The 17,372-nt window shown below is 37.6% G+C and overlaps 1 protein-coding gene across 3 annotated transcripts in view; it reads left to right on the top strand.

The window, feature by feature from the left end:
* Positions 1-17,372, top strand: part of UNC5C (unc-5 netrin receptor C) — a 353,514-nt gene that overhangs the window by 234,926 nt on the left and 101,216 nt on the right. For all 3 annotated transcript variants that reach the window (XM_029943063.1, XM_029943072.1, XM_029943081.1), the window contains exon 3: positions 595-738. In XM_029943063.1, the coding sequence (XP_029798923.1) occupies positions 595-738 (144 nt within the window). The remainder of the gene's footprint in view (positions 1-594; positions 739-17,372) is intronic.

The raw sequence follows: 17,372 nt of genomic DNA on the forward strand, positions 1-17,372 counted from the left end.
GAAAGATTTAGTTATTGTAAAACTATGTAAAGTGTTGTAAAACTGTATATAGCTTTTTGGTACCAGATGATATAATCAAATGTGATATGTATTTCTATATATTTTTGATTTATATACTTATGATTGTAGTTTTAGGTTATTCTCTGTCATTTCATTTGAAGAGTTAGGAAGATGTAGTTATTGTTTGGTTATGTACCGCACACAGATATCTTTCCACAACCTATGTAATTTGGTCACAATCCTTGGAAGATGTGAAATTCAAGTTCACGTTTGAATAAACCAAGGAAGATAACTCAGTGGAGGGTGAATATTTGTCAGGCTATTTGAGAAAAGGTGTAATTTTGTGGAGTGATAGATCTATTCTACTTTCATCTTCTGATGAAAGCAGAAGATTTGAAATAGCAAATAAGAAAATGAAAAAGTTGAGTGTCAAATAACGGGGCCAGAGGAAAAATCACAGGCGCACCGTGACCATCCCTGGGATGTTGATCTAGGGCGTCATGACGGATCACTGGGAGGAAATATATGGTGTGATGGTGTGTGTTTTGTTAGTACCTGTCTTTTCCTGACTTAAATCTTCCTTTCTCTTGGCAGGTCTCATTGTCCGGGAGGTGAGCATTGAAATTTCACGCCAGCAAGTGGAAGAACTCTTCGGGCCTGAAGATTACTGGTGCCAGTGTGTGGCCTGGAGCTCTGCAGGCACCACAAAGAGCAGGAAGGCCCACGTGCGCATCGCATGTGAGTCATGCCACCCGGGGGGTGGGTTTCAGAAATGGTGGAATGTGAAAGACTTTAGACCCGTAACTGCTCCAGATTCAAAGAACCCGAGTCACAACTCCCAGATTTCTGCATTTGAGCTATACTTTCCCCTTTTGTCCCCAGAATATCATTTTATGTTTGTTTGTTTGTTTGAAGACACTGACCATCTATCTTCAGGCATGTGAAAGAATCAGTGATGACTTTCAAAAGATTTTCAGTTTTCTTTTTAAATCTGGTAATAATTTGGGGCACCTGGGTGACTCAGTCAGTTGAGCCTCCTACTTCGGCTCAGGTCAGATCTCACATTCATGGGGTTCGTGGGTTCGAGCTCCACGTCAGGCTCTGTGCTGACAGCTAGCTCAGAGCCTGGAGCCTGCTTCCGGTTCTGTGTCTCCTTCTCTCTCTGCCCCTCCCCGTCTCATGCTCTGTCTCTCTCTGTATCAAAAATAAATAAAATATTTTAAAAATTTTTTAATCTGATAATAATTAGGCTACAGGAAAACCGACTGTATTCCTTTAATGAGTTTAGTCCGCCAATGTGTTAAGACACTGTTGATTAGTTTTGTTATTGGAAATAGAAATTACCCATACGAAGCTTCTCTATTTATTTTTGGAACCATCCTAGTACATCAAAACCCACCACTATTTTCCAAACTGTGTTAAATTTGAGTGTATTCATGTGTAGGGAGAGGTTACGAAGTGCCTCAAGAAAAAGATTCCACAGTCAAATAAATGTTGAAACTAGTTTTTTGGGGGGGCAAAGTTAAACAGCTTTATTTATTGCAAAATTCTCAGATTTATAAATATGCTAATACATATTATCCTGAAGAAAGAGAGGTAGCCTGAACGCCTCTTGCAGGCCCCTTTTCTCAGTGAGTGCTATTCACATCTTGAGCAGCAATGAATGCTGCTTTAATCTGTCCAAGGTTCCATATTGAGAAATATTCTCAAGTATGAGAACCCTGAAATCCAGGTAAATTAATTATATTATCTGAACTCTGTTGTATGTCTGCATTTTATTAAATTCTGTTTTGTGGTGGCCGTCGGTATCACCTACCTAACATATCACTGAGTCTCAATAGTCTTGGCGGTGTCTGGATGGCTCAGTCTGTTAAGTGTCCGACTCTTGATTTTGGCTTAGGTCATAATCTCATGGTTCATGAGTTTGAGCCCCACTTTGGGCTGTGCACTGACAGCGTGGAACCTGCTTGAGATTCTCTTTTTCCCTTTCTCTATGCCTCTCTTCCACTTATGCTCTCTCTCTCTCAAAACAAATAAGCATTTTAAATAAAGAAAAATGATATTAATATACTATGATAAAAGTTATGTGCATGTAGTCTCTCTCAAAATATATCATTGTGCCGTCCTTCTTCTTGTGACAGTGTGAGGTGATAAAATGCCTATGTCAGGAGATAAATGGCACAGGTATCATGATGTAGTGTTAGTCTACTGTCTGCCATCTGATGATAAGTCAGAAAAAAGGATCAACTGCTCCTGGACCGCAGTTGATAGCAGATAATGTAAACTACAGAAAGCAATACCGTGGACAGGGTGACTATTTTATATTTAAGGCAGAACTAATAGCTTCTGTTGAAATATTGGATGTGAGACATGAGAGAAAGAGAAGAAAGAATGATTCAAGACTGTTTGAAGAATTTGTTTCAAATGTCCTTCATGAAGTTGTTCCCCTCTCCTGGGCCTCCAGAGAGCTAGGTGTCCTTTCTCTGTACCTTCAGAACACTTGGTCCCTTCTCTTAACACAAGACTTGTCTCAATTGAATTATATTCACTTGTTGGAATGTCTGTGTTTCATGCCAGCAAGTTCTTTGAGATCAATTTTGCTTAATTCCGTTTTGCTTAACTTTATATCTTTTGTGCTTAACACAACATCTAGAACATCATAGATGTTTAATAAATTTAGTTGAATTAAAACTGCTATTAAAATTTCCCAGTAAAGTTTATTAAAATGCTATATATTATTCGGTCCTCTTTGAGTATATCTGTAGAGATTTTCTCTCTGTCTTTTGTGGATTCTGTGAAGTAGACTCTGGGATAGGGACATGCATGCAGGCAAGGTGTTAAAGAGTGCTCTTAGGAATGATCCTGGGTGGAGGAATGTGGGCAGGAGGATTGGGCAGAAGGGGGAATTGAGCTGCAGGACAGACGATGGACCCACAGGGAGCTCTGGAGCTCAAATGGCCCTTCTAAGTTGCTCCACCTTGAGATACAGGGGACGCATGGGCCTTGACTCCTCCACATAGACTCGTCCATGGATGTGGGCCCTTGCTTTCCCCTCAGCCCCTACAAGCTTATGTGCTTTGGGTCAAGTCAGCTTTTGGCACCTTAGGGCAACACTCCCAATGGGTGGGATCAGTCCTGAAAAGGGGTATCAGTGGCACACCCCACATTCACTATAGTCATCAACCACAAATCCTGAAGACTTAATTGATCATGAAGAAAAAGATATTCAAACATTTTAAAAAGAAATAAGAAACTAATTGTTCTGGCCAAATATTTAAATGAATTCAAAATTAGTTTCTAGGGGCACCTGGGTGTCTCAGTCGGTTGAGCATCCCACTTTGGTTCAGGTCCTGATCTTGTAGTTCATGAGTTCAAGCCCTACACCAGGCTCACTGCTGTCAGCCTGTCAGCACAGAGCCTTCTTTGGATCCCCCTCTCTCTGCCTGTCCCCCACTTTTGTTTTCAAAAATAAATGTATATTTAAAAAATCAACAAAGTTAACTTCTAATTACAATCAAAAGTGGCACAATGACATGACTATATCTTTATCTTTCATTGCTATGTGTTCATTAGTATCAATTATAATAAGTATTTAAAATTTCCAATTTATATTCCATATTAAATTGGCTTGCCTAGAGGCAATTCCAAATGATGAATATCTTGTGTCAATTTCATCTTTATATGCAAATATATATCATAGTATATGATACATGTATATGTTATATGTATATACATATACACATACACTCTATATATGTCCCTATTGTCCACATAAACATTAAATATCTATAAGAACCCCATCTTTCTTTGCAATGTATTATGTAAACTTCACTAAATATAACTTGACATTTTCAAATAATAGCAAACAAACTCTTCTAGTAAGAAATTAATTTGCCCATAGCACCTTTTCATCTTCATGTGCCTTTATGCAATAAGACTGAAAAGCAGTCTGCCTGTACTTCCATATTTTATCAAACTCATATGTGTGTTGCCAAGGATGACCATCCAACATGTAAGGATCTATTCATCTAGATTTATAGGATGCTAAAAAGGAAGGGTTAGGTTTTAGTGCTGTCTGTCAAGGCTGATTCCTACAACATGAGTTTGTGCTAATGTTGCACAAAGCTTGCAAATTTTCTAGTTTGCCCTGTTTCAAGTAAGCTGTGGGGCTTTGCCCAGCAGTATTTGACAGATGGCCATCACATAAGCTGCAATTAAAGCTTAAATTTGTCTCAGACAGAGATAACTGTGATGCTAAGGTTAAATAAATGCAATTACCTCTCACCTAATTAGATGGATACTCACATGTGCGATGGAAAGGCTCAGCATTCTTTCATTAAAAAGCTCTATTTTCAAGAGTTTGTAAAGCAGGCTCTTTGTTTGCTTATATATTTCATTTATTCAAACTATATAAAATATAAAAAGAATCTGTGACACAATCAAGGCAGAGGGGCAAAAAAGGAAACCTAAAAGTCAGAATGTAGCCAGGCAGGAGCTGAGGACATGGCATGCTTGCTATAGAATTGTGCACATTTACTGGAAGGCCAGGGCCTTACGTGGATGTTCTGGCTTCCATTGCAGAGAGGCCTTTCTTCTGAGAGACCTCAAATGGACTCTATAGTAACTCTCCAAAGAGCCTTTATGGTAAGACAACTACCAGTTTCATTAGGTTGTTTCTTCCAGCCTCTCTTTTTATGAAGACAATGGGAAAATTCCTAGTGTTGAGGCAGGACCATAATTCAGGCAAGATGTTAACACCGTCATTCTTTGGGAAATGCGTTGGTTTCGCCAAGGCTGCTGTTTTGCTTTGTGATTGCTGGTGATTTGGTGGTTGTTGTTAACTGGGACAGATAATAATCGCAGCAGCAGAGTGAGTGGTTACAGCACAGGTTTTGGACCCAGGCTGACATGTTCAAGACCTAGTTCCATCACTTACTAATATGACCTCAGTCACATGACTTCACCCCTCTGAGCCTTAGCTTCATCAACCGTGAAATGCAAATGATAGGGTTATTTTAAGATTAAATTGAATAAACTTGTAAAGCATCTGGCGTAGTGCCAGACACAAAACAAATGCTCAGTGAATGATAATAGGTGATCATAACAACAGATATAATGATTTAAACTTTATCTGTGTGTTTTGAAACTTGGAAGCTAAACTTAAAAACTCAACAGTCTCTTCTTGTTTTACAACTGCATGTCTCAGGCCTTGGCTCTCACTCCTAGAGGATGAAATGCTCTGCCAATTCACATACAATTAGATTGTAATTTTTCCCCCATGCCTGAGGATGGAGGAACACTCCATATGGTCATCCTTCTTCTACAATTCAGGAGTTATAGTAGATTTATGTGCACAGAGAATTCATCTTCCTGGGAATGTCAGGATGGTTCCTAAGACTTTTTTCTTTCTTCTGTGTGCAAACCAATAAATCACAAAGGCCACTGGCTACAGATTGGAATTTGATAGTTCCTGGGAAGAATTAAGGAGGATCAGGTTGGCCCTTTCTACTCTCTTAGCTCACGTGTCCTTTTCCCTGAGATCAGAGCCACCTTGTGACTACCTGTGGGTTTAGACCAAGCCTTGTTCATATTTATTAGTCTGTAGTGTCTAGCATACCATCCAGAACAGCATTGCCCAAAGATCTTTGAGATCTGATGTGTTTACAATTATAGATCTTCTGCATTAAGACCAGCCACACATCAATTGCTTGATAGCCCCATGTGGCTGGTACTGGGCAGAAGTACTATAGAATAATGATAAAAATGGTGGCACTGTTTCAATCACTTTATTTTTCTCCTTACATTGTTACCCATTTTTTTGTTTTGTTTTGTTTTAGTGAAAACACTTAAAGTCTATTCTCTCAGCAAATTTCAGGTACATAATACAATGTGATTAACTGTAGTCACCATGCTGCAGAAAAATATCCCTAAAACGTATTCATTTTGTAACTGAAAGTCTATATACCCTTTAACCAATGCTTACATGGTTTAGCTCATTCAGTCCTTGGAACAATTCTACGTGACAGGTATACTCATCATTATTTTACAGATGAGAAAACTGACAACAAAGGGAGATTAAAAACCCTGCCTGAGTTCACAGCTGGTATATGGACAAGCTGGTCTGACCAGCAACAGAGTCCGGGCTTTTAACGAGCACTCTGGGTACAAATAAGAGACGAGAGGACAATAATGTTTATGTCAGGTAGCAGTTCACAAAACTGTCTTATTTTCCACAGGCATAATGTTAGAAGCTCACTATTATTTAGTGCAGAAGTGTAAGAAAGCCTCGGGTTTCTGCCTCTCTCCTGTTGCTGGGTCTGCTCCCACCACACCAGTCTCCTTATTTCCTGAATGCCATACACTCATTTAAATACAGGCTGTTTGTAACACTTGTTCCTTCCCACCTGGAAGAGTCTTCTCCAGCTCTTCAATGGGGCTCACTTTCTTCTTTCATTCAGATTTCTCTTCCTAGGGGTCAACCCTGGCCAATTTACCTAAAACCCACAGACTCCAACTCTGTCATTCTCCTAACCCCAAACCTGCTTTCTCTTTCTTGAGGGTATTTCTCTTCCTCATTATTTGTTTCCTTTTATGTTTACTGTCTCCACCACCAGAATATAAGTTTCACAAAATCAGGCACTTTATTTTCCTTATCACTGTGCCCCCAATGCCTAAAAATAGTGTTTTGCACATGGTTGGTGCTAAGTAACTGAAGACATAAATAAATGGAATGAAATGGAATTAAACGGAAAGCATGGGATACGACAAAGTGATGATGTTATTCAATGCTAATGATATGTTCTTCTAGTAAAAATGTTTTCTCACCCAAGTAGTTCAAGGACATCAGATAGACTGAGGCGATTGCCTCTCTGTTCCCCCTGCAAACCTCCATCACAATTTTGTAGCTACTTATTTTCTTCATAACACTTACCAAATTCTTACCTACTATATACTTACTTGTTTAGTAGGTTCATTGGTTGTGGTATATCTCCCTTACCCACTTAGAAAATGAGATCCACATGGGCAGAGATTTGTGTTTGGTTTATTCACTGAGGAATCCAACATCCCTACAGTGTTGCCCAGCATAGTGTAAGAACTCAGTATGTCTCCTCAAGGAATTAACTAATTGAAATTTCTTTTCTTTTCAATTTTTTAACATTTATTTTTGAGATACAGAGACAGACAGATCATGAGCAGGGGAGGGGCAGAGAGAGGCACATACAGAATCAGAAGCAGGCCCCAGGCTCTGAGCCATCAGCACAGAGCCCGACACGGGGCTCGAACCCACAAACTGTGAGATCATGACCTGAGCTAAAGTCGGACACTCAACCCACTGGTCTACCCAGGTGCCCCTAATTGAAATATCTGGGGTGTGGGGGAGTAGTATCTTCAATGAAATATATGTAATCTTGTGAATTACTGTGTTGGTTTATATACACAGAAGCCATTGCTCATGGCCTTATCTGTTACCTTTCCATTTCCGACCTGTCTACTTGTCAGGAAACAAAACTGAATTATACTAAATTATAGTTATTTAACCAAATGATATGAGATGTCTTGAACCAGGTGCTCTGAAAGATTTAGGCTATACCATGACAGAATCTGGTAGCCTAACACCAAATATCTTGGTAGAGCTCAGCGGGTTGGCCAGCACACCAGAATAAATGGTCTGTTTACTAATATGCATTCTGAACTGTAGTTTGATTCGATCCATTGTGCAATCATTGAATCCCCCTAATGAGCCACTTATAAGTCACAGAGGCCAGGTTTTGAATTAGAGGAGATTAACTGCACAATTTAGGTTTTTTTAGATAGTAAGAGAGAAATCTTTAACAATAAATTCCTTCTTGTTTCAAAGAAATCTCAACTGTTTTATTAAATAGTTCATCATGCAGTTCCCATTTCAAGATTAAAAACTATAACACATACCTGATTGCATCAGTCTGTTTTTCCAAACATATTTTCCTATTGTATTTGGACAGAAATTCCCAAGATTTGTAGAGGCCCCACAAATCCATAGACATTTACAGCTCATGTTTATTCTGAGAGGTAGACAATCAGTTGATAGAAAACTGTCTCATAAGTCATATTTTGGGAGAAGTCAGCTATCTATGTGTTATAGGCAGGGCTGGTAACCCACTGAACTAAAATGTGCCATTTAAGGAATGTTTTATGCTGTATGAAAAGGGAAGTTTACGGCTAAACTGCTTATTTGCAAGAAAAGCTTGTCTGCAATCATTGCATTCATTTCTTTGTACTCTGAGAAAAGAGCCTTAACTTTTTGATATGTCAGGTTCCCCATCCATAAAGTTGGCATGTTACTTATTATTTATCCCTAAGACATACCTTAAAAATATTGTGATGGCATATAATCATTTTTTTCTAAAACTAACGATGCAGTGTGAATATAAGAGTGGCTTCTATGGGTGTTTTCCTTCCTCTTCTCTGTAATGGATGTCATTTGGAGTTCTTGCTCTAAAATATTTATTTTTTAAAAAACTCCTTAGCAAAACTGAATACCAATATGTTTGTTCTATAAATGCCCCAAAGCCAAGAAATAAAGGAGAATGTCTGAAATTGTGTTTCCCTTCTGCAGGGAATTTGTCCACTTAGGGTTTCTCTGTCGAAATGACCTCAGTGTAGTCAGAGATAGCTATCCCTGGGTAAAACAGAAGACATTGCTGATTTCTTCAAAGATCATTCCAACCCCTATCCCTGCATTGAACTATTATGAAAGCGTTCATGGTAAATTCCTAAGAATAGTCAAAAACACTACTCTTTTAAAAAAGAGGTTACAAAATAAAACTCTGGTATAAGCTCCTTATAGTTCTGTGAATACGTTCTGTCAGTATCCACATTTTGCAAATAAGTGGGGAAGCCTTAAGTCACTTGACCAAGTCACTTATTTAGGAAATGCTAAATCTGAGTTTGAGACAGACTTGTGACGATGCTTGACTTTTCTGCTTATTATAGATGAAACTTCATGTAGTTTATTTTTGTGGTTGGTTGGTCTTTGTTTTGTTTTATCTTCTACAATATTTAAAAAGAAAAGGCAAGTGGAAAATATAACTTCATCCAACATTTTGTAGATATTGTGTCCCTAACATTTAAAAATCATGGTAAAAGTTGTTGAGTATAAAAAAATGATTTTTTTTAATTCTAGCCAAGATAAATTAATCTATTCCTGAAAAAGAAAACCATGGCAAAAATTTTAGGGCTCTCTGGCCTTAAAGTTGACATTTGTTACTTTTAATAAGTGTCCAAACCTCAGAAGACTAATCTTGTTCTCTCAAAATATGCTGTACTGGTCAGTTCACAGCACTTACTTCCCATTAACAGCCAGAGTTGGTGATTTAAGCATAAGTGGTACTCTACCAAGACAACATAATTAGTGCCTTTTATCATTATTGGAGGAAAGATACTTCTTTTCCTTCTAAGCACACAAGTATTATGACTATATGTGACCATAGAATTATCTTATTCACTAGAGGAGCTGTTTGAAAGTACATTAAAACAAAATTTTTAAAAGTTAGGGGCTCCTGGATGGCTGAGTCGGTTAAGCAACCAACTTTGGCTCAGGTCATGATCTCATGGTTTGTGGTTTGAGCCCCGCGTCAGGCTCTGTGTTGACAGCTCAGAGCCTGGAGCCTGCTTCGGATTCTGTGTCTCTTTCTCTCTCTCTGCCTCTCCCCCACTCATGCTCTGCCTCTCTCTGTCTCTCAGAAATAAATAAATGTTAAAAAAAAAATTTTTTTAAGATATAAAGGTTAAAAAAAGCATCAGGACCTCTTTGTTCATTGAACATGTAAAAGAACTCATTGAAAATTTGGAAGTATAAAAATGTGAATCATGGGAAAGCAGCTACATTTGCTTGATGCAAAGACAGACCTGTGTCAGAAGGCACAGAAGATGGTCAGAAAGCATAGCAGGTAACTGCAACATGAACTTCTTCTAAGGACAGAATTTCCCTAGATTGAAAGCTGCTTTGTCAAGACTCGCTCAATTTGGGAGGCAAGAAGCTTAATTCGGATACTTGGAGTATGGTTTCTTGGTAGAAACAAACAAACAAACAGAGTAATTTATTTATTTAATAAAATATCAGTATAAGCAGAAACTCTGTCAAACTTTGACAGCTGGGGCTGGATGGAATGGATATCTGAGTGAGGACCTTTATAGAGGGCTTTTAGGTAATGGCCTTGTCCTCTTAAGAGTTTTTATGTGTATTACTTTATTTGATCTTCACAGTAGCCCTGTGAGATAAGTACTGTAGTTATTCTCATTTTAGAGATGAAGAAACAAAAGCACATGAGCCTCTGTACGCACAGGACCAGGATTAAAGTCAGGCAGGTAGATCCAAGCTGCACACTCATAACCACCGTGGTAGGCTGGGTAATTGTTCCAAAGGCATCAGGGTTGTAAGCCCTGGAACCTGTCAACCTTACCTTACATGGAAAAGAACTTTTTGCAGATGTGTTTACCCATATTGAGAGTGAGAGGATTATCCAGGTGGGCCCTAAATTCCATCACAGATGTTCCTAAAAGAGAAAGATAGACAGACATCTGACACAGATAGCAGAGGAGCGGCCATGGGATTGCAGAAACAGAGATTGGAGTGATGCTGCTACAAACCAAGAACGCTGGCGACCACAGAATCTGGAAGAGGTGAGCTGTGGATTCTCCCAGAAAACTTTTGGAGGTCGTAGAGCGTTACTGTCTCCTTCACTGTGGCCCGGTGAAACTGATTGCACATTGCTGGCCTCCAGACTGTGGGAAAATAAATGTTTGGGGTTTTAAGCCGTAAATTTGTGGTAATTCCTATAATAATAAAATACAACCACTATATAGTACTCCTCCTTCAACAGACCCACATGGTGGAGTAGGCTGCTTGTAAATAGCTGCTGAACTTGAACAAGGAAGTTAACGTCTGAAGGTTTTAGATGCATTATCTGTAAAGCAAGGGGGTTGAACTATGTAATTTCAAAGAGTTTGTATAGTTACCATAAGAGAAATGTTCCCAGACCTTCAGTTAAGGGGTTTGCCAGATTATTTTTGGAAACTGATTTTAATTCGGCATTTTTTAAGGATCTCCTATGTACTAAGCACCAAGCACCAAGATATATTTGACCCTAAAGAATTTTTAAAATAAAAAAAATAGCATTCAATTGCCTGGGATTAATTACTTTATTTTTTTTAAATGAAACTTGGGACAACAGGGTGACTTAGTCGGTTAAGCAACCGACGTTAGCTCAGGTCATGATCTCGCAGTTTGTGAGTTCAAGCCCTGTGTCAGGCTCTGTGCTGACAGCTCAGAGCCTGGATCTTGTTTCAGATTCTGTGTCTCCCTCTCTCTCTCTGCCCATCCTCTGCTCGTGTTCTGTCTCTCTCCTTCTCAAAAAAAAAAATTTTTTTTAAACTTTAATACATAAAAAAATAAAGTGAAATTTAGCAGTGATATAATATTTGATAGAAAGATGGCCATAACTATGCAGACACACCCCTTATCAGAAAGTTTTGTGTAGTGAACATATCTTGAATGCTAACTCCTGCTTAGTTATAACCTCCCAGGGTTCTGTGCAGGAGAGGCAGAGTGAGGCTAAATCCAGACTCCACAGAAAAGAATATAATGACTTACGCTGTAAGGAAAGGCAGTGGTGCCAAACATTTGCTATTCCTACTGGAAAGAACAAGAGCTGAGAAGAAATCGTAACCGCTCCAGACACGTTCCTTCTTACCTGAAAGAGCTTCCAGGCTTTGTTACATAGCAACCATAACAAGGAAGACACTGGTTCAGAAAAGAATGTGGAAACATATTTATCCTCTGTAGTCATCAAATATTACAGAAATAATTACAAAGTGTCTTTCCAGCCATCAAGAAAACTTTTGGTTCTCCTCACTCATGTGCTAATGATTTCCATTTATTTAAAATGGAATTGTTTCCATTTATTTAATATTCTGAAATCCTAACATTTATTACCTAACATTATTTCTGAAAGTAGGCAAGGGAACATACATTAATAATTATAAAATGTGAATTCAAAACATATTATACATGGAATGCTAGTAACAGAAATAGCTGTCCACCAAGATCTGTTTCTTGGTTAAGTGTCCGAGAGTCAGAAGGGAGAAGAGCTATGGGGAGAAATCCAGAGGATTGTCTCAGAGGTAAGAAGAAGCCACAAGAAACATTAACACTCATTATTGAATTTGCTAGACTAATGTCTCAAAGTAGCAGTCCATAGGCCCAATATAGCGTATCAACTTTTTAGTTTGGCCCTCAAAATACTGGCCCAGGCAAGAATTCTTGGTAAAGTTTTAAGCAGTTAACAACCTATAGGGTTAGGGAAAAAATTCACATAATGATTCATATTACCAGCTTCTGTTAGCATTGAAATATGGGGCTTGTGGGCCCCTGAGTCTGTGTTCCTTTATGGTGACATGCAGCTCATTGCTGAGTGGCAAGAGTAAAAAGTAAATTGGATTGGTTTTGTATTCTTGTCACTATTAAAATTTAGAAATGAAAGATAGCCTGGGTAGGCATCATGTTTCAAGAAAAGAATTACCCTGCCTAACTTTCTATCATTTATTGCCCCCTGCATGGTCCCTAAATACATGTGAAATTTCAAAAGCCTTGCTAGATGGTGTCAGCCTATACCAAAGCTTTCTTTTACTACTAACACTCTGGAAATGCCAACAGAGGGACCAGTAAGAACCTGGTGGTAAGAACCACACTGCAGAAGCAGGTTTGCATGGTTCCCACAACCTCCCCAAGCCTCTCTCCAACTGCCAACAAGAACTAGTCCAGCACCATACGTATCATGAGTATTCTGTTAATAATCAACAGTCCATCATTAAGTGGTTCTCCAATTTAAGTGCTAAGCATAAAACACATCTCTGGGGCCATTTAAAAGTGTAAACTTCCAGGGCTCAACCTGAATATGAGATCTGCTTTGTTCTCAAGCACAGCATGGCAGTCCCTAGATTTCTCTTTGTGAAATATCATCTTCAATAATTAGCCCCTCAACGCATAATTGTTTTGTCTCACTTGATTATGTTTATTTTGACTGGTAATGATAGTACCTAATATCCATATAGTATAAAAGATTTGCTAATACAGTGGGGAACGGTGGGGGTGGGGGAGTGTTGTCTTTTGGGCACATATATCCCGGGAACAATGTTAAGATTTTATAGGTACGTCTTCCTATATAACCCTATAATATAGCAATTATTATGCCCATTTTTCAGCTGAAGAAACTAAGGCAAAGAGAGGTTAAGCAGTGTGCTCAAGGTCACACAACTAGTTAAGTGGTAGAATCAGGTCTGAACCCAGTTTTCTCTATGCTACAATGTTATCTTGCCTCCCAGAACTTTCAGATTTTCACAGTGACCTACAATAAAAAATATATTTATATCATGGTCTTCTTACATATAGATATACACACACTATATGTCTGTTTGTTTCTGTGTGTATATATGATATATAATAACATACACATACATCCACACATACATATATTCACACACACAATACTATGTATGATACATCTTGGCATTTTCTGTTCATTCAGTCTCATATATTTAATGTTGCTTTTTAATCCACTAAATTGATTTCATAACTTTCTAAGGGCCATGACACAGAGTTTGAAAAACAGCAATAAACCTTAAATTTCAAAAGAACAATAAGGAATATTAGATACTCTAGTTTATAGACCATATGGCTAAAGTATGCAAGAGAAGGACATGTTGAAAATTAACTCATATGAGTAATCATCTTTCATTCCAGACCTCTCTGAGTATTGATAATAGAAATTGTTATAATTTATTACGGGTTCTGTGCTTTATAATCTTCCAAAACCTTTTCAGATTTGATATCTTTTAATGTTCACAAAACTCTATTAAGTATTAAAAAAACAACCAACAGTAATAATGTAATATTTCATTATTTTATTGTTCTGTGGAATTTAAGGATTTCCATTTCCACCAGAATACTATTGAAGTATACCTACTGGAGAATTCTTTTCTTCTTCATTTTTTTTAAGGTAATGGATGCTGTATTATTGGAAAACCAATAATTAGCTTTCTTGATAGAAATTAGGAATGCCTGGTGTTTTAAAAAAAAGCAGAGAATATAGGTATATGGTTTAATAAATATTTTTAGTAATAATTTTTCATCAAGTTAGCTAACATACAATGTATACAGTGTAGTCTTGGCTTCGGGAGTGGTTCTCATGATTCATCACTTATGCACAACACCCAGTGCTCATCCTAACAAGTGCCCTCCTCAATACCCATCTCCCATTTTCCCCATTCACCCCAAATCCCCACCTCCATCAACCCTCAGTTTATTCTCTGTATTTAAGAGCCTCTTGTGATTTTCCTCCTCTGTTTGTAACTTATTTTTTCTTATTTTCCCTATGGTCTTCTATTAAGTTTCTCAAATTCCACATGTGAGTTAAAACATATGATATCTTTTTCTGACCGACTTATTTCAGTTAGCTTAACACTCACCAGTTCCATCCACAATGTGCAAATGTCAAGGTTTCATTGCTTTTCATTGCCAAGTAGTATTCTATTGTGTGTGTGTGTGTGTGTGTGTGTGTGTATACATATATACGTTTATATATGTATGTATACATCTTCTTTATCCATTATCAATTGATGGACATTTAATCACATTAATGGAAGAACAGGTAAAACCATATGGTCCTATCAATAGATACAGAAAAAGCTTTAGACAAAATATAGCATCCTTTCTAAATAAAAATCCTCAAGAAAGTCAGGATAGAAGGAACATACCTTAACATCATAAAAGCCATATATGGAAGGTCCACAACTAATACTATCCTCAATGAGGAAAAACTGACAACTTTCCCTTAAGATTAGGAATATGACAGGATCCCCACTCTCACCACTGTAGTTTAACATAGTGTTTGAAGGCCTAGCCTCAGCAATCAGACAACAAAGTGAAATCGAAGACATTCAAATTGGCAAAGAAGAAGTCAAACTTGCACTTTTCCCAGATGGCATGATACTCTACATCAAAAACCCAAAAGACTCCATCAAAAAAAACCACTAGAATTTGATGCATGAATTCAGCCAAGTCACAGGATATAAAATCACTACACAGAAATCAGTTGCATTTCTATACACCAATAATTGAAGAAACAGAAAGAGATATCAAGAGATATCATTTATAATTGCACCAAGAATCATAAAATACCTAGGAATAAACTTAACCAACGCAGTGAAAGATCTGTATGCTAAAAGCTATAGAAAGCTTATGAAAGATATTGAAGACACAAAGAAATGGAAAATCATTCCATGCTCATGGATTGGAAGAACAAATATTGTTAAAATGTAAATACCATCCAAAGCAACCTATACATTCAATACTATCCCAATCAAAATAGCACCAACATTTTTCACAGAGCTAGAACAAACTATCCTCAAATTTGTATGGAACCACAAAAGACCCCGTTTCGCCAAAATTATATTGAAGAAGAAAACCAAAACGGGAGGCATCACAATCCCAGACTTTAGCCTCTACTACAAAGCTGTCATCATCAAGACAGTATGGTACTGGCACAAAAACAGACACATAGACCAATGGAATAGAATAGAGAACCCAAATATGAACCCGCAAATATATGGCCAACTAATCTTTAACAAAGCAGGAAAGAGTATCTAATGGAAAAAAAGACAATCTCTTTAGCAAATGGTGCTGGAAGAACTGGACAGCAGTATACAGAAGAATGAATGAACCTGGACCACTTTCTTATACATACACAAATATAAAGTCAAAATGAATGTAAGAGCTAAATGTGAGACAGGTAATCATCAAAATTGTACAGGAGAAAACAGGCAACAACTTCTTTGACCTCAGCCACAGCAACTTATTACTTGACATGTCTCTGAAAGCAAGGGAAATAAAGCAAAAATTAACTATTGGGACCTCATCAATATAAAAAGTTTCTGCACAGCAAAGGATACAGTCAACAAAACTAAAAGGCAACCAACAGAATGGAAGAGGATATTTGCAAATGAGATTTCAGATAAAGGGTTAGTATCAAAAATTTATGAAGTATTTACCAAACTCGACACTTGAAAAACAAATTTCTTCCAGTGAAGAAATGGGCAGAAAATATGAATAAAAATTTCCCAAAGAAGACATCCAGATGGCCAACAGACACATGAAAAGATATTTAACAGTTCTCATCATCAGGGAAATACAAATCAAAACCACACTAAGATACCACCTCACAGCGGTGAGAACGGCTAAAATTAACAACTCAGCAAACAACAGATGTTGGAGGGGATGTGGAGAAAGGAGTACCCTCTTGCACTGTTGGTGGGAATGCAAACTGGTGCAGCTACTCTGGAAACAGTGTGGAGGTTCCTCAAAAAATTAAAAATAGAACTATGCTATGACCTAGCACTACTAGGAATTTATCCAAAGGATATAGGAGTTCTGATTCATAGGGACACACGTACCCTGTGCTGTCAACAATAGCCAAATTATGGAGAATTCTTGACTTCATAGTGTCAGTCTGCCACATTGCCAAGATTTTGTCTTTTAAAACATATTTTACTCTAATAGATCTTCCTGTATAATGAAGTATTATTGTACTTATATTTCTTAAAAAAATAAATATTTTTAAGAAATATAAACTATTTTTAAAAACTTAGAGTAGGACATATTCATTATCTTTTTCAAAGAAAACAGTATCAGCAACCTGCCAACTCAGACACTATAGAGACATCTTTAGCTGATATTTTCTTTTGGTTTCCTTTCAAAATCAGTGGGGCTTACAGGTGCTTGGATGGTAATGTGATGCCATATATTCACAAATGGTCAGTACAGCCTTGACTTTTCAGTCGGAGGCATTACTCACCCTTTTTGGAGTGTCAGGCAGAGTTGCTCGAGGAATGGAGATGTGATTTTCTGCCCCTTCCATAAATATGCACATTGACATGATAGGGCTTTCTCACATGCTATTTTGGATGGGCATTTCCCCTCCCCATCTCTCCTTGGAGACAGAAAATTAGTTTTGTCAAAGTTATTCTCAATGCATTTAGAATCATCCAAGTTTTAATTTTAGTTGGCTTTTATGATAGCTTCCTTGAATTTGTATAAAGAACATTCTGATATTTTTAATACTGAATTGTCTGGAACCTCTCATTTTCCCTGTTTTCTAACTCTTATTTCTACCTATAGATCCAAGTATCCAAAAATTCCATGAAAATTGTTCTGAGGGAAAATTATAAGCTGTTCTCTTCAAAGATTCACCAACTCTTTTATTATTTAAAAACGATTTCTTCTATTGTTTCTCTTAGACCCTGATCATTGATATAGCTCCTTAAAGATCCATCACAAC

This window comes from Suricata suricatta, chromosome 1 (genome assembly GCF_006229205.1).
Source record: "Suricata suricatta isolate VVHF042 chromosome 1, meerkat_22Aug2017_6uvM2_HiC, whole genome shotgun sequence".
NCBI classification, from domain to species: Eukaryota; Metazoa; Chordata; class Mammalia; order Carnivora; family Herpestidae; genus Suricata; species Suricata suricatta.